Source organism: Zootoca vivipara, chromosome 6 (genome assembly GCF_965207765.1).
Source record: "Zootoca vivipara chromosome 6, rZooViv2.hap1.1, whole genome shotgun sequence".
Taxonomy (NCBI): Eukaryota; Metazoa; Chordata; class Lepidosauria; order Squamata; family Lacertidae; genus Zootoca; species Zootoca vivipara.
This window is the reverse complement of record NC_142589.1, coordinates 89,371,604-89,397,972: the sequence shown is the minus strand read 5'-3', so window position 1 is coordinate 89,397,972 and position 26,369 is coordinate 89,371,604. Positions and strand designations below refer to the sequence as shown.

At 47.8% G+C, this 26,369-nt stretch overlaps 2 protein-coding genes across 2 annotated transcripts in view; one reads left to right on the top strand and one right to left on the bottom strand.

Moving 5' to 3' along the window:
• Positions 1 to 3,300, top strand: part of HDGFL2 (HDGF like 2) — a 32,579-nt gene extending 29,279 nt beyond the window's left edge. The window contains exons 14-16 of the mRNA XM_035120000.3: positions 610 to 829; positions 2,139 to 2,271; positions 2,646 to 3,300. Coding sequence (XP_034975891.3) covers positions 610 to 829; positions 2,139 to 2,271; positions 2,646 to 2,739 — 447 coding nt within the window. The 3' untranslated portion in view covers positions 2,740 to 3,300. The remainder of the gene's footprint in view (positions 1 to 609; positions 830 to 2,138; positions 2,272 to 2,645) is intronic.
• Positions 3,301 to 10,347: 7,047 nt separating this feature from the next.
• On the bottom strand, positions 10,348 to 24,591 carry LOC118087723 (uncharacterized). Its single transcript, XM_060275374.2, has 5 exons — positions 24,347 to 24,591; positions 22,194 to 22,416; positions 20,604 to 20,797; positions 17,866 to 18,654; positions 10,348 to 13,961 (listed from the first exon to the last, which is right to left on the bottom strand). Exons 2-5 carry the CDS (start codon positions 22,297 to 22,299, stop codon positions 10,419 to 10,421), a joined length of 4,632 nt encoding a protein of 1,543 aa, XP_060131357.2. The 5' UTR covers positions 22,300 to 22,416; positions 24,347 to 24,591; the 3' UTR covers positions 10,348 to 10,418.
• Positions 24,592 to 26,369: the final 1,778 nt, after the last annotated feature.

Sequence of the window (26,369 nt, the reverse complement as noted above, 5' to 3'; positions counted from 1 at the left end):
CAGGTCCCAAAGGGCTGCCCCAGTTGAGCAGTGACCAGTCATACACCCCTCTGCTGTAGCTCCCCTGTGGCTCATGGCCTCTGAACCTAAATGTGCAGTAGCCATTGAGTTTCACAGGAGAAGGATCATTTGGTGGGGTAATTTAAAACATTATTAAAGCAGTTAAAAGCAATTGCATTCTCTTAGCCAACTTTCAAGGTTGCCAGAAGCAGCATCTTTTAGTGAACATTTACCCCAAGCTGGGTAGCTCAGTTGCTAGAGCATACATTGGCAACCCATGGAGGCCGTTTATCCGGCCCACGAGCCGCCCGGTCACCAAGCCACCCGCTCGGCAAGTCCCCCCCCCCCACGCTGCGCTAAACTGTTCGACTTCCAAAACGTTCAGAAACCAGAAGCCCAGTCGGATGTTTGGCTTCCAAAAATAGTTCACAGACCAGAACAGTCCCTTCTGGGTTTGCGGTGTTCGGGAGCCAAAACGTTCGAGAACTAAGCTGTACCTTGATAAGCTTGCCGTTTTGAATCCACCAAGGTAGAGCCTTTTGCATTTTATATCGACACTACCGTGCCCAATTTGAAAGTGTCTAAAATGCCCTGTTTGTTTGTAATAAGATTCGGCGTTACAAGGCCAACAAAGAAGTGATGGAGAAGGCAGCCGAGGTCTACACATGCCTGAAGTCCCGTGTCCTGGGGCCAAAGGTCGGGGCGAACCAGAAAGTCAACAGGACTGATTCGGAGAAGGAGAAGGACAAAGGGGAGGGGGACAAAGACAAGGAGAAGCTGCCTGAAGGAGAAACGCAGAATGAGACAGGCGAGGAAGAGACGAGTGCTGGTAAGGGGCTGGCGGCAAGAGAAATCCTTTCTGAATGGGGTTGGAGTTGGCTGGGAGGGAGGTAACCCAAGTGGGCAGTGATGGAGGAACTGGGAGGAGCTTAATCTTTTTATGACAGATGTCAGGGACTGGCTGGATGCAGAGGGAGTGGTGGGAGGCACCAGCTGGGGAACCCCCAAGGAAAACCCCATGGGAAGAAGGCTCAAAGCCAGGGGAGTGGTTGTGTGATGGTGATAGGGATGCAGGTGACGACGTGGTCTAAACCACTGAGCCTTTTGGGCTTGCCGATCAGAAGGTCGGCGGTTCGAATCCCTGCGACGGAGTGAGCTCCTGTTGCTCTGTCCCAGCTCCTGCCAACCTAGCAGTTCAAAAGCACGCCAGTGCAAGTAAATAAATAGGTACCACTGTACCGGGAAGGTAAATGACATTTCCATGCGCTCTGGTTTCTGTCACGGTGTCCTGTTGCGCCAGAAGCGGTTTAGTCCTGCTGGCCACATGACCTGGAAAGCTGCCTGTGGACAAATGCCGGCTTCCTCGGCCTGAAAGCGAGATGAGCGCCGCAACCCCAGAGTTACCTTTGATTGGACTTAACCATCCAGGGGTCCTTTACCTTTTTGTGGGAGGAGGAGGAGGAGTGGTCGGAGAGAGAAGAGGGAGCAGAATGAGAGGACAAGGTGCCAGACATTGAAGAATCAACAGGGTTTACTGAGCAGGAAGAGGCTGTGGCAGAGAGCAGTTCAGACTCTGAGGAGGGAGGCCAAGAGGCAGAGAGGAGTCCGGCCGCTGAAGAATCCAGAGAGTCTCCTCCTCCAGCTGTGACCAACTCCCCTCCCCACGGGTACGGGCATAGCCAAGATTTATGTTAGGGGGAGTAGGATGTTCGATGGGGCAGAACCAATTTTTCTGCAACGGTGTCTGGTCTGTTAGTCAAGTATTTTTATATTGACTTGATTTAGGGGGTGCAGCTGCACCCCCCTGGTTACCCCCATGACCCTGGTCTCCTAGAACACACAGCGAAACTAAAAAAAATAGCAGAGGTTGGTTGTGTGCAGACGCAATTTGCAGCTGCTTGGGAAAGACCTTGGAGAGGAGGAGCCTTAGAGAGCAGTGGGAAGTCCTCACCACTGCCTCATTGGGGCAAGACCTACTGGGAAGAGTGGCTGTGATCACTAGTTCTGCACTGTTTTGAATAAAGAGTTTATTTCATGGACACCGTGGGTTTTTTTTAATTGCTGACCCACACTCCTGACAACAGATTGCCCCTTCCTGTTCTATCGCCTGGGGGGTTGACATCTCTTTTCTTCCCCAGACCTCCCAGCTCCTGTGAATGGGGAGTCGGGAGCCCAGAAAGGAGAAGGTGCGGCAGAGAACAAGGATGGAGATGAAGATTGGACTTCTGGGGACGTCAAGGGAGGGGCTTCCCCCGAAGACACCCACAACGAGTAGGGGTTCTTTCTGGCTTTTCTTGTGGGTTTGGTTGTGCTGCTTAGGAGATGCCGTGCCTCCACACCCCAGAGGCTGTCCCTGCTGCAGTTAGGGGAATTTCCCAGGGTGGGGAGTGTTAAAAAAACAAACAAAAAACCCTGCAGTCCATATAACTTCAGAAACCCAATTTTGGACAGAATTTGGAAATCCAAGGGACGGGGAAAGACCCTTATTGGGATCAGAGGAGTCTGCATTATCCAGAGTCAGGCTCCTGGCCCACCTCAGGGGGTCCCCCTGCCCCCCCCAAACCTTGGTTTTCCTCCTCGGGGTGGTAGAAGATCATTCTCGTCCCACTTTGTCTCCCAACCCCTTCCTCTCTGTGCTACTGCAGAACGCAAGACTATTCTGTGACGGAGCGGGCAGGAGCCGAACGGGAGGCGATCCACATGGAGTCGGACTCCATGGAGGAAGATGACGGGAGCTGAAACCGAGGGGGGGAGGCCCCTGCGAAGAAGCAGCGCCGGACGGGTTGCGACGCTTGCAGCCCCCGGGGGAGGCGAGGTCTCTGCCTTGCCCCTGTCTTTCAGAGATGCTTTTCCAAGCCACACAGTAGATGACGTTCTAGGTCGGCCTTCCCTGACTTGGTGCCCCCCAGAGTGTGGGTTCCATTTCGTTTCCGAGGCCTCTGCTCCCATCTCCCATGGCCGTTGGCCATGCTAGCTGGGGGCTCATGGGAGTTGGAGTCCAGCAGTGCCTGGAGGGCACCTGGTTGGGGAAGCTTGTTCCTAAGTCATATCCCTTCCTCCCTGAGCCCTCTTCTCCCCCTCCCTCCCTCCCATTTCCCAGTCCTCTTATCGCTCCTTGGAGGATTATGAACTTCTGGGGCAGCTCCACAACCGATGTATGTTTGTATTGGTTCCCTGTTTTTGATTTCCCCCACTCTCTGCCCAGTCTCTCCCCACCCACCCACCCCGCCCCTTTTACTCTTGTGATTTCAACAGACGTGAAATGAATATATAAAGGGTTGTTTTTTAATGAAAAGAAAATGCCATTCATCCTTGTCAAACTTTATTGAGTTTCTCTCTCTCTCTCGGAGGGGGGGGAAAGGGAGAGAGATGGAGGGGGGAGGGAGGAAGATCGTGCTTAAATCATCCAGGGTTGGGGTGGTCTGTGGCTTCAGATTTCAAGGGTGCCGCCTATCAAATTCTGTTTCTGCAGGGTCTGGACTCTTTGCATTTCAAACAAAGGAGTAGTGATCACTCTCTGCTCCAGATGTTGCAGAACTACAAATTCCATCAATGTGGGCCATTGGCCATGCTTGTTGGAGCTGATGGGATTTGTAGTTGAGCAACATCTAGGAGGGCCCAAAGGTTCTCCTTCTCTGTTGTAGAATCTGGCTGAGCTTCTCTCCTTACGTTTCCCTAGCAGGGCATTCAGCTTTGATTTTATCTCCATTCCGAGTTGTGTTACAGCCTATAGGGGATTTTTTCCAGGTCTTTTCATGGTCACCGTTGTGCCTCCCCTACTCCCTGGTACACTGCCGCTTACAATAGTTGCTGGTTCACCACCCTCTCCAGCTGTGATAGAGAGGCCTTTCAGGAAGTGCTACTGTGCTGATATGGGTCAGTTTCTGCACAGTTTCTGCCCCCTCTTCCTGCTGAGGCTGTGGGTGACAACGTGGCTCAAAAACCTGCACACACAGGTGCAAAGATGCCATTTCTTCACATGTCACTGTCCTGTCGATTTTCCACTCGCACACCACTTCCACTCCTTGAATTTGGCAAATTCAAAAATGCAACAGGGCACTCTGTGAGTGCCGGTTGGCTGTTTGGGCCACGCCTTCTCGTGGGACTGGCAAATTCTGTGTTCCTCCGTGAGTCTCTCTTTTTCTCTCTCCTTAGGTTAGTGGAAGAGAGTCTTGGCTTTTTGGAGCACCGTAGGCTATGGGTGTCTGTGTGCGTTTCAGATTATTACCATTTTTTAAACAACTGAAGCAGACTTAATTCCAAACTGCTTTATCCAGGCGGAATCCAGATCAGAGGATGAAACTGCCGAAATATTGTCTGAAGCGTTTTGTTTTTGGAAACCATGAAATAAAGATGTTCCTGTCTGATAAGAAAGAGGAGTGTTTTGACTGTCAGTTGTAGAACACAGGAGAGAGAACAGCTGAATTGGCTGCAGAATCGTGCTTTCAAAATATCTGGGCTTTTGGGTTTTCCAATGCTAGAACAGACCCATTGAAGTGAATGAACCTAACTGAGCTGTGCCCATTGATTTTGGCGGGTCCGCTAAAAGTAGGACGGGCATTGGAGACAACCCTTTGTTGTTAAAGCAAGCTTGCAAGCAAGAAATATCAAATTTCATCTGCGAGAGGAATTACTGAATGCCACTTCCAGAGTGTCTGGATGTGGGTCAGTTCCTTCTGGGGCTCCTTACGGCTTGCAAAAAAAGAGAACAAAATAGGGAAGGTAAGAGAAATGGTTTAATTTACGTCATTTATACAGTTTGAAGAAGAGTCCTGTTGCTGAGTGTTGGGAGGGTGTAACCTTGGTGCAGAATTCCTGAAAGCAGAGCATAGGAAGGGATGTGGTAAGCAGTGCAGAACTAACTTTTGAAGGAAGTGGTAGTGGTTGAACCTAAAGGGCACGGAGCCTGGTCAAAATCTTCTCCTGTTGAAACGGACAGGGCTTTACTTGGGTGGTTTAAGCCACGTGCCGGCTTTGATGCTGTTTCAAGTCGTTACTAATTCTTGCTCTGTGTATGTTTAGGTTGTAAAATCGAAGTTCTAGTTCCGTTTTTGTTAACCTGGTGCCCTTCAGAACCCAACCAGCACAGCTGTAGTGTGCTCTCACCATGCTGTTACAAGAACTACAGCGGATTATACCGTGTTTCTCACAAAATAAGACACCGTCTTATATTTTTTTTTCCTCCAAAAAACACACCACGGCTTATTTTCAGGGGATGTCTTATTTTTTTATTAAGCTTTTTTTATTTTTTATTAAGCTTTCAGAGAGTTTTGCTAGGTCGGGGCGCGGCGCGCGCTGCTGCCCTTGCCGGCTCCTGTTCAGTTGGGGCACGGCGCGCGCTGCAGAAGCACCATGCAGACCTGCTCCCACCACTACCAGTACCCCAGTACGGTGGTGCCTCGCTAGACGAATTTAATTCGTTCCATGGGTCTTTTCTTATAACGAAAAATTCGTCTAGCGAATCCCATAGGAATGCATTGAAAAAAATTTTTTGATTTTTTTTTTTGCCCATAGGAACGCATTAATTGAATTTCAATGCATTCCTATGGGAAACCGCGATTCGCTAGACGAATTCTTCGTAAAACGAATTCGTCTAGCGAGGCAACCTCCACTAGAAAAAACCTTTCGTTAAGCGGAAATTTCGTTAAGCAGGGCATTCGTGAAGCGAGGCACCACTGTACGTCTTATTTTGAGGATATGTCTTATATTCTATTGCCTCAAGAAAATTGTGCCATGGCTTATTTTATAGGCACGTCTTATTTTTGTGAGAAACACGGTATATACAGTGGCACCTTGGGTTAAGAACTTAATTCGTTCCAGAGGTCCGTTCTTAACCTGAAACGGTTCTTAACCTGAAGCGTGCTTTCGCTAATGGGGCCTCCCGCTGCGCCGCTGGCACGCAAATTCCGTTCTTATCCTGGGGCAAAGTTCTTAACCACTTCCTGGTTAGTGAAGTTTGTAACCTGAAGCGTCTGTAACACGAGGTACCACTGTACAGAAAAACACACAGGTCTCGCTTCCTGAACACAGTGCATTCCTTAGAAATCATTTGCTAGGCAAGTGTTTGTATAACGAGTCCACAATTTCCATTGATTCCTATGGTAACATTTCAAATCCGTGATCCCCCCCCCCCGCTCCATGTTTTTGTCCCCCGCCCCCTTGAAATGGCTCCAACCAACCAAAAAGAGACTAAAGGAAAACTGATTTGTCCAATCCCCTGCATGGTTTCTGCCCAAAAATGGGAACCACTGACCAGAAAAGAACAAGCAAGGAAGGAAGTGGGCAAGCACAGACTGTTTGGATCTCTGAATCTCTGGTTTGGCCATACAGTGGTACCTTGGTTCTCAAACTTAATCTGTTCCGGAAGTCCGTTCCAAAACCAAAGCGTTCCAAAACCAAGGTGCGCTTTCCCATAGAAAGTAATGCAACATGGCTTAATCCATTCCAGACTTATAAAAACAACCCCTAAAACAGCAGTTGAACATGAATTTTACTATCTGACTAGACCATTGATCCATAACATGAAAGCAATAAACAATGTACTGCAGTCACACAGTCAATCTAGTAGCTGAACTAGGTTCCACACAGTCACAAAAAAAGAGCCACAAAAACAGAAACGCAAAATAATATAGCAAAAACAGACAGACCTCAGCGTAACACTCAAAACGGAAGCGTGGCACTCAAAACGGAGCACGTTCGGCTTCTGAAAAAAGTTCGCAAACCAGAACACTTACTACTGTACTGGGTTTGCAGTGTTTGGGTTCCAAGTTGTTTGAGTACCAAGGCGTTTGTAATTCTTTACGTTCAGAAAACAATGAGCGGGTGGATCGTGGCACCTGGGTGTGTGTGATGCTAGAGAAGGAGATCGTTTGATTGGAGATAAGTTCATGTCGCCATTCTGTCCCGCACAAACACCCTAGAATTGGATCCCCATAACAGCCCAGTTCTGAGGGCAGCCCAGAAATCTGTCTCCAATAGCAGGGCTGAATTCTGGAACACAGGGGTGCCCGTTTCTTAGTCTTATCACCAAGCAGCTTTGGTCTCCTGCCTCCCCACACACTTAGAACTGTGTGGGCTGCCTCTGACTGATATCTAGGCAGGATGTTCTGCTTAAGGGTTAAGCCCACAGTCCTCTTCCTTCTACAAAAGGAGAAGAAAATAACCCCACACCTGCTTTTCTCCTCTCCCTCCTCCCAACCATAGATTCCTACCCTCCTTTTTAAAATAGCTTAGCAGGATGGTGAAAGAACACATGGGCGGGAAAGAGAGTTCATTTTGATGTTTTGTTTATTTTATTTTTGTAAGTACAAAAGTAAACATATTTAAAAAGAACAGAAATGACAAAGATGGCCTCATATCTATTCTCTTGCCAACGAATTCAGAAGATGTTAACGGAAGCATTCAGAGTTCCAAGAGTTTCCAGAGGTTGGTTGTCCTGCCACACAGAATAAAAACGTTCGGGATCTTCTAAGCCTTTAAAGGTAAAGGGACCCCTGACCATTAGGTCCAGTTGTGACCGACTCTGGGGTTGCGTGCTCATCTCGCATTATTGGCCGAGGGAGCCGGCGTACAGCTTCCAGGTCATGTGGCCAGCATGACAAAGCCGCTTCTGGCAAACCAGAGCAGCACATGGAAACGCCGTTTACCTTCCCGCTGTAGCGGTTCCTATTTATCTACTTGCATTTTGACGTGCTTTCGAACTGCTAGGTTGGCAGGAGCTGGGACCAAGCAATGGGAGCTCACCCCGTCATAGGGATTCGAACCGCCGACCTTCGGATCAGCAAGCCCTAGGCTCAGTGGTTTAACCCACAGCGCCACCTGGGTCCCTTTAGAAACCTTTATATTCAGAGTAATCTTTTCTGCAATCGCCCTGTTCCATACATCTTTTTTATACCACAAGGGCTTTCCATCATCATGGTATATTACCAGTTCTTGCATTGGCAATTTTTGAGAATCGCCATCCCATATAAAACAAATTGAATACAATTCCCCCCCCCCCAAAAAATGGCTTCTTGCACTCCATCCTCGATGTGTCCATAATTTCCTCATTGTTTTCATAATTTGGTCATTGTTTTCTCAGTTGTTTCTAATTCACATTCCATTCCCTAAACTGACCTTACATTACAATATTTATTTTGTTAACTTCTTATCCTTATCCATCTGTTATCCATTTACCCATTTCCTGAACATACACTATTTTAACGTTTCCGATATATTTTGTACAGCAGTTTTTAAGGTACACACAGGTCCCAGTTCGCTGTGCAAAGATTTACTAATCTGGGCACGATGAATTTGTACCCAAACCTCGCTTTAACATACTGGAAAATTCAGATTTCCAAACATGGAACTTAAAAAAATTCCTTGATTGCCTTTTGTTGTACCCAAACCTCGCTTTAACATACTGGAAAATTCAGATTTCCAAACATGGAACTTTTAAAAATTCCTTGATTGCCTTTGGCTGAGGGGGCAGAAAGTGATCAGAGAGCGTTTCCCTGCTGTGTTCCCCCAGTTCTTTTTGGAGTCAAAATTCTGTGGTCAGGAACGCATTAGAAATTTGCCCATAGGAATCAGTGGGAGTCATCGATTCGTAACGTGAGCGCTTGCCAATCGAAGCATTTCCAGGGAATGCCTTCTGTTCGGTAAGTTGGACCTGTATGTACCAGAGACCTGAAACCTACAAAAAAAGAAAGTGGGAACTACTGCCATGAATGTAAAAGAACATTTATCATGCCCCATATCCCTGCCAGCAGAGCAGTGTCATTGCTGAAGTCACAGGACAACTGTTATCAGTCTGTGGTGCCACATACATGAAATTTTAGTGTTCCTGATTGTATGCAGAAGCAGGTTTTGCGTAGCATAGAAGACCACATATTGTTCTATTTCCCATCTGATGCAATAGCGCCCCCATACCTGTTCCCCACAAATTTTTAAGCTCTCCTAAAGGGTCCAGTTTTAAATTTTTTGTTGCTGTGTTTTAAATTGTTATGATGAAGGGTGTGTGATACATCAAATCAATTAATAGTACTAAGCTTTAATTTGATAAAACATCAAGATGAAGGTTTTTTAAACAGCTCTGACTTCCACTTGTGCCAGTCTGTTTTTTGTTTGTTTGTTTGTTGTTAAAGGTTGGCGGGCCATCAAATAGGCTTTGCCACTAGTTCTCTGAATCGAATAGCAGTGAGCGAGGCTTCGTTCCCTTTGTCAAAATCTCAAAACACCTGCTGGATTTATGGGATAAGCAGAGAGATTTGGCCAGCAGAAAAGCCCATCTAGTTTGCTTTCAGTGGCAAAGGCTTCAGGAGGGACACAGGGAGAGAGAGAAATTTCAGTAAATGCATTTGCGATAATACATTTTATACCTTCATATATATATATTTGGCGGGCGCGGTGCAGCCCTCAGATCAACAACGGCAGATGGTGTCATCCTCACACCTGTCTTGTTTGGAAAGTAGAGATGTATCTATAATATGGATAACTTGCCTATTTGTGATGCTCACTGTGGGCATTAGCTTCCAGCCACTGGGCGGGGGGGCAGGCACAGAAGCAGAGGGAAAATGTTACCTGAAAATTTCATTCAGAAGGTGGGTGTACCAGAAGAAGTATCAGTTGCAGCCGAAACCGGGGGGAGGGGGGTGTTACAGTGTAAGACCCTATCTTGCAGGGTTATGAGAATAAAATGGGGATAAGTTGTCCAGTAAGGACATAAGTGGCCCATTTAGTCCACCCTGTTATCACAGTGGCCCATGAGAAGTCCCAAAAAGAGGACTTGAGCACAAGAGCATTCCCCCTCCCCCGTGTTTTCCAGCAATTGGTGCTCAGAAGCATTACTTGCGTTTGACAGCCATCCCAGGTTACTAGCAACACGTAGCCTTTTCCTCCACGAATTTTGTCTGTTCCTCTTTTAAAGATATCCGAGTTAGTGGCCATCACTGCCTCTTAGAATCATAGAGCTGGAAAGGGACCCCGAGCATCATCTCGTCCAACCCCTTGCGAAACTACCCATGGCTCATCTTGCAAGATGGAATTCCATTCCATCTTGTGAGAGGGAATTCCTCCGCCCCACCTGGCCTTTTAGTCCGATCCTCTACCCCCCCCCCCGAGACTTAAAATCCACCCACCAGCACCTAGCAGGCTTGCATTGTTAGAAAATTACTCTCACAAGCAGGGCACCAGGAGAAACCACAGCCAGCCATGCCCATTGTCCTGTATAGCCTAGGCCCAGCGGGGAAGGGGGTACTGCCCAAGCAAAACACATCAATGGCTGAAATGAAGTTCCAAATTGCCTCTCTTATTTTAGTGACCAAGCCCCAGACCCGTCCCTTGGAAAACTCGGGCAAGCCTTTCAAGTGAAATCCACCCCAGTTTGCCAGCTTTATTGGGGCCAGAAGCCTGTAGCTCTGCTCTTTCAGAGTCTTGCCTTATTTATCATCCTCGGGGCAGCTTTTGGGGTCGTAGGCTTGCTGTATCTTCAGTAGGTTATATCCCTGCAGGTTCCACTGGCCGAAATGTTGGAACTCCTCCTTGGGGCTTTCGTCGTCGCATCCCTTTGGGTCATAGGCCTGTTGGATTTTGAGGATGTTCCAGCCTTCCATTTCCGGTTTGCCAGAAGGCTGGGCCTCCTCTCTGCCGATGGAGGAGTCGTCGTCACACTCTTTGGGGTCGTAGGCCTGTTGGAGTTTCAGTATGTTCCACTCCCTCACCTCCCTTTGAGGAGGTGGGGCCACCGGCACTTCCGCTTTCTCCCTGCCAGGAGGCAACACACCGTCAGAAAACTTTGGCGTGTGAGCTTGCAGGATTTTCAGCACCTTGTCATGGTCCTGTGTTCGGAACACCTTTGCCTCCTTGCCCGTATAGGATTCATCATCGCAGCCTTGGGGGTCATAAGTCGCCTGGATTTTCAGGATGTCCTCCACTGGTTTGCCGGAAGGCTGGACCACCTCCTCTGTCTTGGAAGGTGCTTCCTCTTCACAACTTTTTGGGTCGTAAGCCTGCTGGATTTTCAGGATGTTCCTCCTTCCCTCCATCTCCATCTTGCCAGAAGGTTGAACCTCCTCTTCCTTATTTGTAGAAGCTTCCTCGTCACAAGCTTTTGGGTCATAGGCTTGTTGAATTTTCAGTATATTCCGCTCTTTGTCCTCCTCTTGGCTGGGAGGTGGGACTTCCATCTCCTTCCTGCTGGAAGGTGATTCACCATCAGAAAATTTCGGCATATTAACTTTCAGCATTTTAAATATATCCCAGTCCTTTGCCTGCTCTTTCCCCGGAGGTGGGATCTCTTCCCTAGGAGGAGTTTTGTCATTCTCCTGTGTTCCAGAAGTTCGGAACACCTTCTCCTCCTTACCTGTATAGGATTCATCATCGCAGCCTTTGGGGTCGTAGGTTGCCTGGATTTTCAGAATGTCCTCCACCGGTTCGCCAGAAGGTTGGACCACTTCCTCCTCCCCCTTACTGGAAGGTGCTTCCTCATCGCAGCCTTTCGGGTCGTAAGTCTGCTGGAGTTTCAGAATGCTCCACCCCTCGGTCTCCTGCTTGCCAGAAGGTTGAACCTCCTCTTCCTTATTCATAGAAGCTTCCTCGTTGCAACCTTTTGGGTCATAGGCCTGTTGAATTTTCAGTATATTCCGCTCTTTGTCCTCCTCTTGCCTAATAGGTGCAACATCCTCCCCCACCTCTTCCCATCTATCATCAGCAAATTTTGGTGTGTAAGCTTGCAAGATTTTCAGTATATTCCACTCCTTTGCCTCCTTTTTGCCAGAAGGTGGGGTCTCCTCTTTCATAGAAGGAGCTTCGTCATTCTCCACTTCCTGTGTTTCAGAAGTCCGGAACACCTTCTCCTCCTTGCCCGTATAGGACTCATCATCGCAGCCTTTGGGGTCATAGGTCTCTTGGATTTTTAGGATGTCCTCCACTACTTTCCCAGAAAGTTGGACCGCTTCCTCCCCCTTACTGGAAGGTGTTTCCTCATCGCAGCCTTTCGGGTCGTAAGTCTGCTGGAGTTTGAGAATGCTCCACCCCTCCATCTCCCGCTTGTCAGATGGTTGAACCTCTTCCTTATTCATAGAAGCTTCCTCATCACAACCTTTCAGGTCATAGGCCTCTTGAATTTTCAGTATATTCCGCTCTTTGTCCTCCTCTTGGCTAGTAGGTGTGACGTCCTCCTCCACCTCCTCCCATCTATCATCAGCAAATTTTGGTTTGTAAGCTTGCAAGATTTTCAGTATATTCCACTCCTTTGCCTCCTTTTTGCCAGAAGGTGGGGTCTTTTCTTTTCTAGAAGGAGTTTCGTTGTCGTCCTTGCCCGTATAGGATTCATCTTCACAACCTTTGGGGTCATATGTCGCCTGGATTTTCAGGATGTCCTCCACCGGTTTGGTAGAACTTTGGACCACTTCCTCCTTGCTGTAAGGTTCTTCCTCGTCACAACCTTTGGGGTCATAGGCCTGCTGTATTTTGAGGATGCTCCATCCCTCCATCTCCCACTTGTGAGAAGGTTGAACCTCCTCTTCCTTAATTGTAGAATCATCCTCGTCACAACCTTTGGGGTCATAAGCCTGCTGTATTTTGAGGATGCTCCTTCCCTCCATCTCCCACTTGTGAGAAGGTTGAATCTCCTCTTCCTTATTTGTAGAAGCTTCCTCGTCACAACCTTTTGGCTCGTAGACCTGTTGGAGTTTCAGTGAGTTCTGCTTCTCTGTCTTCCGGTTGCCAGAAGGTTGAATCTCCTCTTCCTTATTTGAAGAAGATTCCTTGGCCCCACCTTTTTGCTCATACTTCTGGGATTTCAATGAATTCCGCTCCTCTAACTCTTGATTGCGCAAAGATTGGACCTCCTCTTCCTTATTTGAAGAAGCTTCCTTAGCCCCACCTTTTTGCTCATACGACTTTTGGCTTTTCATTGAGTTCCGCTCCAACTCTTGATTGTGCAAAGATTGGACCTCCTCTTCCTTATTTGAAGAAGCTTCCTCATCACCACCTTTTTGCTCATACGACTTTTGGCTTTTCATTGAGTTCCGCTCCAACTCTTGATTGCGCAAAGACTGGACCTCCTCTTCCTTATTTGAAGAAGCTTCCTCATCACCACCTTTTTGCTCGTATGACTTTTGGCTTTTCATTGAGTTCCGCTCCTCTAACTCTTGATTGCGCAAAGATTGGACCTCCTCTTCCTTATTTGAAGAAGCTTCCTCATCATCACCTTTTGGCTCATACGACTTTTGACTTTTCATTGAGTTCCGCTCCAACTCTTGATTGCGCAAAGATTGGACCTCCTCTTCCTTATTTGAAGAAACTTCCTCATCACCACCTTTTGGCTCATATGACTTTTGGCTTTTCATTGAGTTCCGCTCCAACTCTTGATTGCGCAAAGATTGGACCTCCTCGTCCTTATTTGAAGAAGCTTCCTCATCATCACCTTTTGGCTCGTATGACTTTTGGCTTTTCATTGAGTTCCGCTCCAACTCTTGATTGTGCAAAGATTGGGCCTCCTCTTCCTTGTTTGAAGAAGTTTCCTCATCACCACCTTTTTGCTCGTACGACTTTTGGCTTTTCATTGAGTTCCGCTCCAACTCCTGATTGTGAGAAGATTGTACCTCCTCCTCTTCTTTCTCCATGAAAATGGCGGTATCCTTCACCACCTCTTCCTCAGTCATGTCTGGGTTAGGAAGGTGGTCCTTCAACCACAAGAGAGATTCAGGACTTTGCAAAGCATACTCCATCAGTTCATCCATGGAGCCCTGGGCTTCAGCCATGATTGCAAAACTCTTGTTCAAGACATTGTCAGCCAAATCTCCAAAATTGTGGGCTGAGGCAAAATCGCACTGGAGCTCCTTTATGTGCCTGCTGGTTTGGGACAGCTTGTTCTGGAGCTCTTCTGGGAGGTCTTTCAGGCTGGCCACGAGGTTCTCGTACGTGCCGTGGAGGCTCTGGATCAGGCTTCGGGACTTTGCCAATGTCTTGGCTTCTATCTGTCAGAATAGAAAGGACACTTGTTCAGATTTATAGTCCCGTGTCCACAAGGACCCGAAGCCTCCGCAAAACCAAATAGAATCCCATGCAACCCTAAGGTATTCCCCCTCATTTAACCCTGAGCTCGAAGCACCTGCTTAACAGGTGCAACAGATGCTCATGGAAGCACCTTGGAGAGAGTCTCCACCAAGGGAGATGATTCAAGAATGTCTCTCCTTGTACTTCTGCTGTTTCAGCCCAAAAATGAGGGCCCCGAAAGATGTGTTTATCCTGTTCTCACAGTGGCCAAGCAGAGATGCCTCTAGGAAGCCCCTAAGCAGAATCGGAAAGCATCAGTCCTCATTTACAAATCTCATCAACCAACTGGAATTTGGAGGTAGACTGCCTCTGAACATGGAAGGTCCATTTTTTCCCTGTGGCTGATGGCTACTACCACTAGACTTTACTTTTCTCCTTTTGCACTATGCCAGTTAATTTTTATTAGTTTTCAAAAAAATTAACAAATAAACAACAAATTAATTCAAATTTAACCCAGATTTAGAATTTGACTCCCTCCACTTGAAGGTGCTCCTTTTCCCTCCCTCTTTTTCTGCTTACAGTAAATAATAATAATAATAATAAAATTCTTAATTTCTAATATGTTTCCATCCATTCCTATTTCCATCGACGGTACATGTTCAGTTCCTGTTTAGACATTTACCTGGCTATCTTACCAATTAAATAGAATTAAAATCTTCCTTTATCCCCATGAATCGTAATTTCAAATCGTGCTTCCTCCAGTACAACTTAAATCATCCTGTTAACAACATCCTAGTTAACCATACTCGAGTTTTACATACCTCATAAACATCCAGGAAAATAATTCTGTTTTACCTTGTTACCCAATTCCCCTTTTCACAAAGCAGATCCATTCCCCCCCAGGCTTAATATACTCCCCTCTCATTATTCCCCCTTTGTTACGCAGTTCTCTAACCCAAGCAAACCCATGATCTTACCTATTCTCTCACATTTGCTGCTCTAACTCCCCATTAACTCCATCCCATACCAAATACCTCCCCAAATCTTTATTCTATACTGACCACATAAAATTCAGAGCTGCTTCCTCCTCTTTCTCTAAATACTTTGTGTGCAAAAAAACCCAAACAAGCCTCAAAAACCCTCCATATCAACATCCCAGGAGTCCCCAGATCTATTTTGCAATCCTCTTTAAGCAGCAAACCAGGACTACTTCAGGGTGCCTTCAGTCTCAGGCTGTGATAGGAGGGATGGCAGAGGAAGAGGAGGCAGAAGCAGCTTCTGTGTGCCCTTTTCTTTTTTGGCTCAGGCGGCAAGCAGCCTAGGACAGCCCTGCAGCAGCTTATAATAAAAGAAAGCTCACCAATTACATGCCCTCTTAAACAAGCCAGTAATAAAATCAGCAGCAACAAGACCTCTGACACCTTTTGAAAACCTCCTTCTAACGACAAAGGGTCACGGCAAAGGGATGGTATCTGCAATATATAAAATACTGCTCCAAAATTCCACAAACTCCCCAGACGCAATAAAAAAACAATGGGAAGAAGATATAGGCTATGAAATCAACCCCACTCAATGGACCAGAATGTGGTCTAAACCCCCATTTAAATCCATATCAGCAAAAAGGAAAGAACTCACTCTGAAAACCATCTACAGGTGGTACCTAACACCACGAAAACTAGCACTAATACGCCCAGGAACCTCATCAAAATGCTGGAGAGGATGCACATCAACAGGCACATATTTCCACATGTGGTGGGAATGCCCCAAAGCCCAAAAATTCTGGAGAACAACCGTAAGAGAAGTAGGTAAAATAACCCAACAAACATTAGAACTTACCCCAGAACTGGCCTTGCTAAACATCTTCCAGGACAATAATGCCCACCTACATCACAAAGAACTCATAACCCACTTACTCTCAGCTACCAGAAACACCATAACCAGACACTGGAAAGACCTGGCAGGAGTAAACATGGACCAATGGTACCAGACGGTATGGGAAATAGCCCTATTAGAAAAATTAACCAATAAGTTGAAATTGACACGGGGTCAAATAGAAGAAGACGGCTTCACCCCAGTATGGTTCCCCTTTATCACATACACAGCGCAACAAGACAACGACAGAAATCCACCAACAGCATACAAATCAATATGGCTAACCTGACCCGCCCACCCTACTCACATAAAACAGACCACCACAGCCAACCACAAAAGAAAACTATATCCTAGGCCAACCCCAACAACTCTCACCATCAAAGGAAAACAAATGCACAACAAAGAACCTGCACAACCGATGCTGACAACCCCCCCCAACACACTTTAAGTAAACTAGAAACATTGTCACACTACCCCCACCCCCTCCCCTTATCTACCGCTCTCCCCCTTTTCCTCCCCAATGTCTCAACAATTGAAACTGATCTGTAAAAATACTATGAGAGACACTGCCCATGTCTTTGTAAACTGAGAAAACTTTAATAAAAATAAATTAAAAAAAAATAATAATAATAAAAGAAAGCTGCCTGCCCGCTAAGGTCTTCCTCCTTCCTCTGGAGACCAGGAGAAGGGGGCTGATAGTCCTTGAATTTTCTGGTCCTATCCAAAGGGTCTAAAAGCCCTGCAGGGCCGGAGGCAGAGATTGGGCCTGAATCTGCAAAATGAGCAGCCCGAACTGGCTAAAATTACCACAGCATTGTAATAAAATGCAATGTTTTGCTTCTTTTTTAAAGAAACAACTGTCATCCTATATAATAAAGTCCCTGTGTCTCTGCGTCCAGATTCTGTGTGTCCCGTTTTCCGCGCTAATGCGCATGTGCCCCAGGGACACAGGGATTGGACACAGAGACAATATCTCGGTCGCGCGCCCAGGACACTCTCATGCGGCGCCGGAGGCTGTGGTAGCGGGCCGCTCCCAGCGCTGCCCTCCATGGGCGCCTAGAGGATCCCTGCCCCCTCCCGCCACCGCCACCCCGGCTTCGGCCTCGCGACAGCCATGGGCGCCCCCGGAGCCACCTTCGCCACCAGCCTCCGTTGTTCTGGCGAAGGAAGGAGGCGGCGGCGGTAACAGCAGCAGCGGGAGCAGCCCGGGCCGAGCGTGCCTCACCTTCCCTGGTCTCTGCCCGTCCTGAGCTCCTCGCCCTCAGGGGGCCGGCCTCCATGGGCAGCGACGGAGGAGCCCGTGAGAGGAGCGGCGAGGCCGCGGCCTTCCCTCCCTCTCTGTGCTCAGCTGCGGGGCACGACGGGAGAGCGAGTTTGTTTACTTGTGTTCCCGGCGCGCCCCGGGCCGAGCGCAGAGAGGGGGGGGGAAGGCCGCGGCCCCGCTGCTCCTCTCACATATCCTCTAGCGCCCATTTTGTAAACGGGCTGAATGACACTAGTAAAGGAATAAAAGGGCAGGTTGGTGTTTAGTGAATCACAGTTTCTCAGCTGCACCACGGTTATTGCGAGAACTGCATAGAGAAGGTGCTTTTGTTCGATAACCCCGCGTTTCCCAAACTTCAAATTTAAGGTTGTTTGCCTCCCCCCCCCCAAAAAAATGAAATTGCGGGCACCGTTCTTAGGCCATAAAAGGTTGATAAGTTTAGGATAAAATCCTCGGAAATGAGCCTGTCTCAGCAAGAGTCACCACTTCCGGAAAGGCCCCCAGATTGGAAGTCGGGAACAGTGACTTGCACAGAGAAGCAGCAATTCAGCTCCTCTGTGGGTGGGTGCTTTGGGCTCATGGGAGATTTGAATCCGCTTCCACAGCACAATAATGTGCCAAGGAGCGTGGTTTGGGTAATGGAGACTTCCACAGATAATGGAATCGTAGAGTTGGAAGGGACCACAAAGGTTCTCCAGTGGCAACCCCTTGTAACAACACGGTGGCTCAGAATTTGAAGAACAGGGTACCTCAGAGGTAGGGCTGTCATTCTCATCTTCCTCGTCACGCAGCCGTAGGGTGATCTCGTCCTCCTCATCGCAACCTGGTGCCGTTAATGTTATGTTAGACACATCTCTGTGGGAGCGGTCCTTGGGCACCTGCACCTTCTTGCGGGGACTGGGGAGTAGAGGCGGCATCTCAAATTTCACTGGGATGATTATCGGGGCGGGTGGCATCTCAACTTTCACCGGAATGATTATTGGTGGGGGCGGCACCTCAACCGGGATGATTATTGGTGGGGGTGGCACCTCAACTATTTCTGGGGGGCTGACCTCTGTGGGCACCATCTCGACCTCCGGGTGGCTGATTTCCTCGCACTCTATGATGGTGCTATGAGCACGAGGCAGCCCAGTTTCCTCGCACTCTATCGTGGTGCTCTGAGCAGGAGGCACCCCAATTTCCTCGCACTCGATTGTGGTGCTGTGAGCACGAGGCAGCCCCGTTTCCTCACACTCTATCGTGGTGCTCTGAGCAGGAGGCACCCCAATTTCCTCGCACTCGATTGTGGTGCTGTGAGCCTCAGACAGCCCGATTTCCTCGCACTCAATCGTGGTGCTGTGATCGCGAGGCTCCCCAGGTCCTTCTCTCTCGATCACGGTGCTCTGAACACAAGGCACCCCAGTGTCCAGGGTGCTGAAATCTTCATTTACTCTGACAGAATCCCGCCGCGGGCTCGCGCTCCACTCCACGCAGACCATGCTCATTCGTTCGTTGGACGGACCAATCTCCAGCTCTGCTCTGTGCTGCACCTGCTCGATCTGGAAATGGCCATGGGATGGGGAAAAAGAAGAGGATAACACAATGAATTTGGTCTGCACACCTGTGTGCTGCAGGAGCCCTCCAGGGTACCAAATACGTGGCCTATTTCTGTGCGAGCGAGAAATGTTAGGTGGTGTTGCTGTTCTTATATGATTTCAGCCGTGGTGGCTTGTGGCCATTGGGTCTTGTTGGGCAGGAAACCCAAAAGGAGGTGGAGCCAGAGCCAATGGTGCTCGGTGCCAACCAACCCTTGTTTTGACATCCTCCTCCTCCTTGCCAAGTTCAATGAGGGCAACACTCAGACCAAGGACGAAGAAGCTTGACAGTCAGGGCCACCCCTGGGCTGGTTTTAAGTAAGAAGACTGGCTTGTGGAGGCAGGCTGAGGTTGGCCCAATGGTCCAGCCACCGCTGCATCTCTTTGTAAAACCTCCCTGGTTATAGTCTTGGGAAGATGGTATGTAGGGAGCCCATGAACAAAGCTCAAATGGGTTTTGGTGCAGCGGCTTTAAACCGCCCTTTAATTCCATTAATTTCAGGTATACCCTGGGAGGTTGTAGAATCTCTTTCCGTCTCCGACGGTGTTCCAAGAAAGGTCAGAGACTGGCTGGGGATGTTTGGGGACATTGTAATTTTCCATGGCTAATTCTTTTCATTTTCAACATTGGCTCCCAGTACATTTCTGAGTGCAATTCAAAGTGTTGGTGCTGATCTTTAAAGCCCTAGGCGGCCTTGGCCTTGTATACCTGAAGGAGCGTCTCCACCCCCATCGTTCAGCCCGGACCCTGAGGTCTAGCTCTGAGGGCCTTCTAGCAGTTCCTTCAGTACAAGAAGTGAAGCTGCAGGGAACCAGGCAGAGGGACTTCTCAGTAGTGACACCCATTCTGTGGAGCGCCCTCCCATCAGATGTCAAGTAAATTAACAACTGTCTTTTAGAAGACACCTGACAGAAGCCCTGTACAGTCGTACCTTGGTTCTCGAACGCCTTGGTACTCGTGCATTTTGGCTCACGAGCGCCACAAACCCGGAAGTAAATGTTCCGGTTTGCAAATGTTTTTTGGAAGCTGAACGTCCGACACGGCTTCCAATCGAGTGCAGGAAGCTCCTGCAGCCAATCGGAAGCCACGCCTTGGTTTTCGAACGTTTTCGGAAGTCGAACGGACTCCCGGAACGGATTACATTCGAGAACCAAGGTAGACTGTATAGGGAGTTTCCATGTTTGATGTCTGCCTGTGTTTTAATTTGTTCGAAGCTTCCCAGAGTGGCTGGGGCAACCCAGTCAGATGGGGGGGGGACATATCCTTATGCATATTATATATTATTTCCCTCTCTGCCTTTACTCACTACTCACTGGCTGCTGTGATTGTCATGTGTCAAGAGTTCACTGGGGCCCTAACTCAGAGACTAAAATTCCAGAACCCCCCCCCCTGGTGGGAGCTGAACCTTGAGCTCCTGTTAGGTAAAAAGGTAAAGGTAAAGAACCCCTGGACAGTTAAGTCCAGTCGAAGGCAACTATGGGGTTGTGGCGCTCATCTCGCTTTCAGGCCGAGGAAGCCGGCGTTTGTCTGCAGGCAGCTTTCCGAGTCATGGGGCCAACAGGACTAAACTGCTTCTGGTGCAAAGGAGGATCGTGACAAGTGCCAGAGCGCACGAAAATGCTGTTTACTTTCCTGCCGCAGCGGTACCTATTTATCTACTTGCACTGGTGTGCTTTCGAACTGCTAGGTTGGCAGGAGCTCACTCCGTCGCGGGGATTTGAACCGTCAACCATCCGGTCGGCAAACCCAAGAGGCTCAGTGGTTTAGACCGCAGCACCACCCACGTCCCTCTGAACAAGGCATTCCACCCACACCTCTTCAGTGGACAAGAATTCCAAAGGTACATAGATCTTGCAGGGAGAGAGGGATTGTTAAATCGGGATGGGAGGCGAAGAGAAGAGTTGTGACATACCACGTCCAACGTCTCGTGAAACTGACTGATGCTCGCTTGGGTACTGCGCCTCGTGAAGCGCAGCTTGCTCAGTGCCATCATGTAGGCCCTTTGGCGGAGTTTGTTGGACAGATCGTTGATCCTCACAAGGCAGGCTTGCATCCGGTGGTCTATGGACGTATCTTCTATCTCTGCGACAGCTTTCTTCAGATTTCCTGCACCGAGTCAGGAGTGGTGAGGGGTTTGGGGAAAGCAGAGAGAGATTGAGAGCCAGAGCACGCCTGACGCCACTCGCCAATCTGCACATGGCTTTTGGAAAACCCACAGATTTATTCGTGTCCTGGCTTTCGTGAAAGGGCCCAAGTTTCTGGACAGAAAGGGTTAAGTCAGGCAGAGAGGCTCCTTAAAGGGTGTAAGAGATTAATCCGGCTGGAGGTGCCCTCCAGATGTTTTGGATGAAAGGTCCCATCAGATGATGGGAATTGCTCTAAATATCTGGAAGACGACGTCATCAATATATATTTATTTATATCCCACATTCCCCCCGATTAAAACCATGCAAATAATGACAATAAAAAGAGCAGGGGGCTGAGTCCTTTCATGAAAAGCAGTCAGTCCCCCGAAAGCCTGTTGGAATGAGAAGGCCTCTTCACCTGCTTGCAGAAAGGCAGCAAGGTGGGGGCCAGTCTGGTTTCTCTAGGGAGGGAGTTCCAAAGTCTGGGAGGAGCCACCACTGAGAAGGCCCTCTCCCGCATCCCCAACAAACATAGCTGTGATGGTGGGAAAAGGGCTTCCGAGGATCTCTTCTGAGAACGGGCAGAGTCGTATGATGGAATACAATCTTTCAGGCAGCTTGGACGTAAGCCATGTAGGGGCTTTATTAGTCATGGGCCGGCACTTTGAACTGTGCCTGCATAAAAGGGGGGGCTGTGTTGTAGCCAGGAAGTTGTCTGCTCCCTGCAACCAGCCCAGGCCAGCAATCTGGCTGCAGCATTCTGAGCCAGCTGAAGTTTCTGGGCAGTGTTCAAATAAGGGGATTGAATCTGCAAGCTTGGTAAAACGGCAGAGGGTGATTCTTTTGCAGACCAGGCCTGGTCCTTTGCGTATCGACAGGGAGAGGGAAACTTCGTTCTGAATAGCTTGCCTTCTTCGCCTGCTGCATATTTTGGACCAGCAGTACCAGTGTCTGCAGCCAGCACACTTAATAACTTCCTCTCCAATACTTGGGTTTCCCCAATGCGGGTTAAAAGGTAGGTCGGTTGCATTTCCTGCAAGCGACAAAAGACGTGTCCCATTTCTTTTTTTAAAAAAAGGAAACCTCAGCCTCCAAAACTCCTAAGCCGGATGGGTGGGCTATTAATAATAAATTATTAGTAGTAGTAGTATTATCGGCACCGTGCTCCAACCAAGTGAGCTATGTCCCTTGGGAGGTGGTGGTCTCTCCTTCGTTGGAGGTCTTGATACAGAGGCCGTCTGTTGAGGGATTCTTTAGCTGTGATTCCTGCCTTGCAGGATTTTGGGGCTAGAGGACCCTCGGGGGTCCCTTCCAACTACGTATATGATTCTATGATTTGGCTGCCTTCTCTCCTGGCGCCACGCTCACATGCTTACCAATCTCCTCTTCGGTAAGAGGTAGGTAATGATCCATTAGCTCCTCCGACTTGTCCAGCAGTCTGTCGACGGTTCGTACAAACAGCTGGCATATCCTGCAGGTCATGATATTGTGTGGTTCACATTCTCCGTCGTCGTCATCGCTATCCCTCAATTCGCCAGCCAGGGCCCTCGCTTCCTCCTCTGCCCTCGTCAAGATATTTGCTCTCACTTCTCCCAAAACCTGAAGGTGAGAGAGAGAGTGGAGCAATTCATGTGTTGTCAATGGATTTAATAATAATAATAATAATAATAATAATAATAATAATAATAATAATATAATTTTATTTATACCCCACCCTTCCCAGTCAAGACCGGGCTCAGGGCGGCTAACAACAAAGAATATCAAGTGTAAAAGAAGCAATTCAGTTAAAATGCAGATTAATACAATGTTAAAATTCAATTTTAAAATTAAAAATCTACAAATAAGATAAAACCATTATGAGATAAAACCTTAGGGGAGGGTAACCGTGGGGTCAGACTGCGTCCGTCCAAGTATTATTAGTATTATTATTAATAATAATAATTTCATTTCTATACCGCTTTATATTTTTAAGAAAAATCTCAAAGCAGTTTACAGAATATTAAAACATCAATAAAAAAAACCCTGAAGAAAGTCAGATATAGAGTATGCAGTCAAAGCAGCATGGTTAACAGAAAACTAAAATATTATCTTAAAGATTTCAAATTAAAACGTTAGAGGTCTACAGAATACATATTTAACACAAAGTTAACAGAAAAAAATCTTAAACATTTCAAAAAAATTGCTAAGTGAAGTCAAATATAAAATGCACATTTAAAACAGCACAGTTAACAAGAGAAAATATAAGTATGACAATAAAGAGTCCTGGTGGTTTTGAATTAAAACATGTTCATCTTAAACAGAGCAAGGTTCTGGCCCTCGTAGAATCAGATGATTAAAACTCTAAAGGAAGCAAAGATTCTAGACCTCATGAATTAAAACATGTTCATCTAAGCCAGGCATCCCCAAACTTCGGCCCTCCAGATGTTTTGGACTACAATTCCCATCTTCCCTGACCACTGGCCAAAACATCTGGAGGGCTGCAGTTTGGGGATGCCTGATCTAAGCTATGCAGCCATGTAGATACAGTGGTACCTCGGTTTAAGAACTTCATCCGTTCTGGAAGTCCGTTCTCTCCCCCCCCCCTTTATTAAAGGTTTTCTTGAGTTACAGAAATATATGCAATGTCTCTTATAACATGTTTACAAATCAGTTTCATTTGTTGAGACATTGGGAAGAAAGAGGGAGATAGAAGTAGATGGGGGGGGTCAGGTCAGGTGACGGTGTTTCTATTTTATTTAATATACATGGGGGGGGGACTGGAAGTCTGTTCTTAAACTGAATCCGTTCTTAAACCAAGGCTCATTTTCCCGCCGCCAGTGCCCTTCCACCATTCAGCTTCCATTCTTAGACCCAGGTCAAGTTCGCAAACCAGGACACTACTTCCGGTTTTGCAGAGTTTGTAAACCGAATAGTTCGTAAAACAGGACTCTTCATAAACCGAGGTACCACTGCAATAAATTTTATTTATTTATACCCCACCCACCTCATACAAAACCTACAATTCAGATGGGGCTGATTTGCCCTGTGTTTAAAGCACATTCAACACACCTTTAAAGCACAAGGATCTCCCCTCGCCCAAGAAATCCTGGCAACCATAGTTTGCTAAAAGGTGCTGGGAATTGTAGCTCCAGCAGGTGAAAGCTACGGTTCCCCAGGATCGTTTGAGGAAAGCCACATGCTTTCAATGTTTGTTGAATGTGGTCGAACGTGCGGTGTGTATCTGCTCGTAGGGGAGTAATTACACGTACAAAAGAAAGCCACAGGTAAGTTTGGCAGCGCACAAAAATGTTGGCCAGGGCTTCTGTAGTCTGAGGCTTGGTTCCTATTAGGGTCATATCCTTCCCTAGAGACCTGCCTGGGTTTTAAGATCAGTCTCTCCATTTCGCACCTCTCGCGTTCTGGACCCTTCCCCAACGAAAGACCTCAAAAACAATTCCTTCCGTTCTCCTACTCCGGGGGGAAAGGGCACCGGAGGAGCCCTAAATTGATCTGGCTCCTTGGCGCAAGTGGCCGGCAGGCATCAACGCACCGTCTCTATTGCGAAATTGGGTTCTTCCACCAGGGTGTTTCGGAACACCCCATCCAGCGAAGGGGGAGGGGTAGGCGGATGTCCTCTGAGATCTGTGTCCGAAAGAAGCTCCGTTACTACTTCTGGGACGATGAAAGACGCTTGTGGAGATGGTTCGTCAGTATTCCATCCTTCGTCCACCCCCTCGACATACTCTATTTCTTCCAGTTCCTCATCTCTGCTCCTGCTCCTGGAAGATGAGAGGGCTGGGGGGGGGGGAATCTGGGGTTTAGTTGCCTGAGCACATGTGAGACTTAACTACTGAGCAATATTTTATTTTATGTATGGCTGGATCCCCCCGGATTCTCTGGGGTGTAAGCTGTGTGCTTTAAATGTATGGTGTGAGCATACCCCCTGTTAATGACGAAAGGCATCTGAAAAGCAGCGACAGGCAAGAAAACGTTTTGGTGGACTTGTGCAGGGAATTTGGTAGCCAGGAGGTCTCCCACACTTTTTAGATCCCGTGGGAATGTTAAGGATAGTAGGAAAGGATATACTGAATAGGTATTATCCACTAGCGAGTGATGTAGCAGAGCAGATTCCCCTCAATATAGCTGGAAGCTAGTTTGCAGATTCGTTTGAATCTCTTAGTTAAGATTATTTTCCGGGTGTCCCCTTTAATCCGCCCTAAAAGAATAAAGACATGAGTCTTTTTGAGGTTCACAATTTGATCCCTGAAAGGCATGCCATACTTGGTAGTTACATAAAGAAACCGTGTGAGTTCATGTCATAGGGAGACTGAAATCATGTGCTGTTGGCTGAGAGTCAGCAGACGGCAAAATTACATTAAGACAGCGATGGCCAAACTTGGCCCTCCGGCTGTTTTGCAACTACAATTCCCATCATCCCTGACCACTGGTCCTGCTAGCTAGGGGTCATGGGAGTTGTAGTCCCAAAACAGCTGGAGGGCCAAGTTTGGCTGTCAGTGCATTAAGGCAACAGAATGGCTGCAGGAGAGCGGCATGGCAGCAAAAGACAGAACAAGACAATCAAGAAGAGGCAAAACTGCAAGGCTGAGAAAACAGCTGCGTGATGCGGCCCTTTTGTGGAGTCAGCCAGAGCCACACCCATCTCCCAGGTCACATGCTCCAGACCAGCGGAACAGGAAGATACGCTGGCTAGATGTCCCCCTGTCTGTGCCCACGCTAGGGAAATAAGGAATGTTGCATTTGATATACCAGGCATGTCTAACAGGTGGATCGTGATCTACCGGTAGATCACTGGACGTCTGTGGTAGATCACTAGAAGATCAGTGGCTCCCCCCCAAAGAAGCTAAAAAACTTTGGCTCCCCTAAAAAAACTCAACACCTTTGTCCTGCACCCCTAAAATGACTTGAACCACCAAAAACAGCACTTTCCTTCCTAAGATAAAAGCTCAGTCGCTTTCCTCCTTCCTAAAGCAGCTCAAGAACTTTTACGTGAACCCCCAAAACAGGGCTTTCCTTCCTAAAAAAAACCTCAACAACTTTGACCTGAACCCCCCAAAAGGGGGTAGATCACTGCCAGTTTTTAACTCTCTGTGTAGATCGCAGTCTCTTGGGAGTTGGCCACCCCTGTGATATACCAATAGATTACATTCCACAAATGTAGACATCCTCCCAAGGGGCTTTTCCAGCATCAACGGAAGCCTAGTGCCCAGATAAAAGGTAATAACAGCACTGCTTAATTCTGCCTTGGTTGGGCCACACCTGGAGTGCTGTGTCCAGTTCTGGACCTCTCGCTGAAGGAATTTGGAAAAGTAAAAAAAAGAAAAAATCGAGTTTCACGCACCCCCCCCAAATGGCATGGCCTATTACCTGATGCCTCCCCTTCCCCAACTAACCATCTTCGCCCTACAGCTGTCGAGGTCTCCTTCCCCAATTATATATAGGTCAGGCATAGGCAAACTCGGCCCTCCAGATGTTTTTGGCCTACAACTCCCATGATCCCTAGGTAGCAGGACCAGCGGTCAGGGGTGATGGGAATTGTAGTCTCAAAACATCTG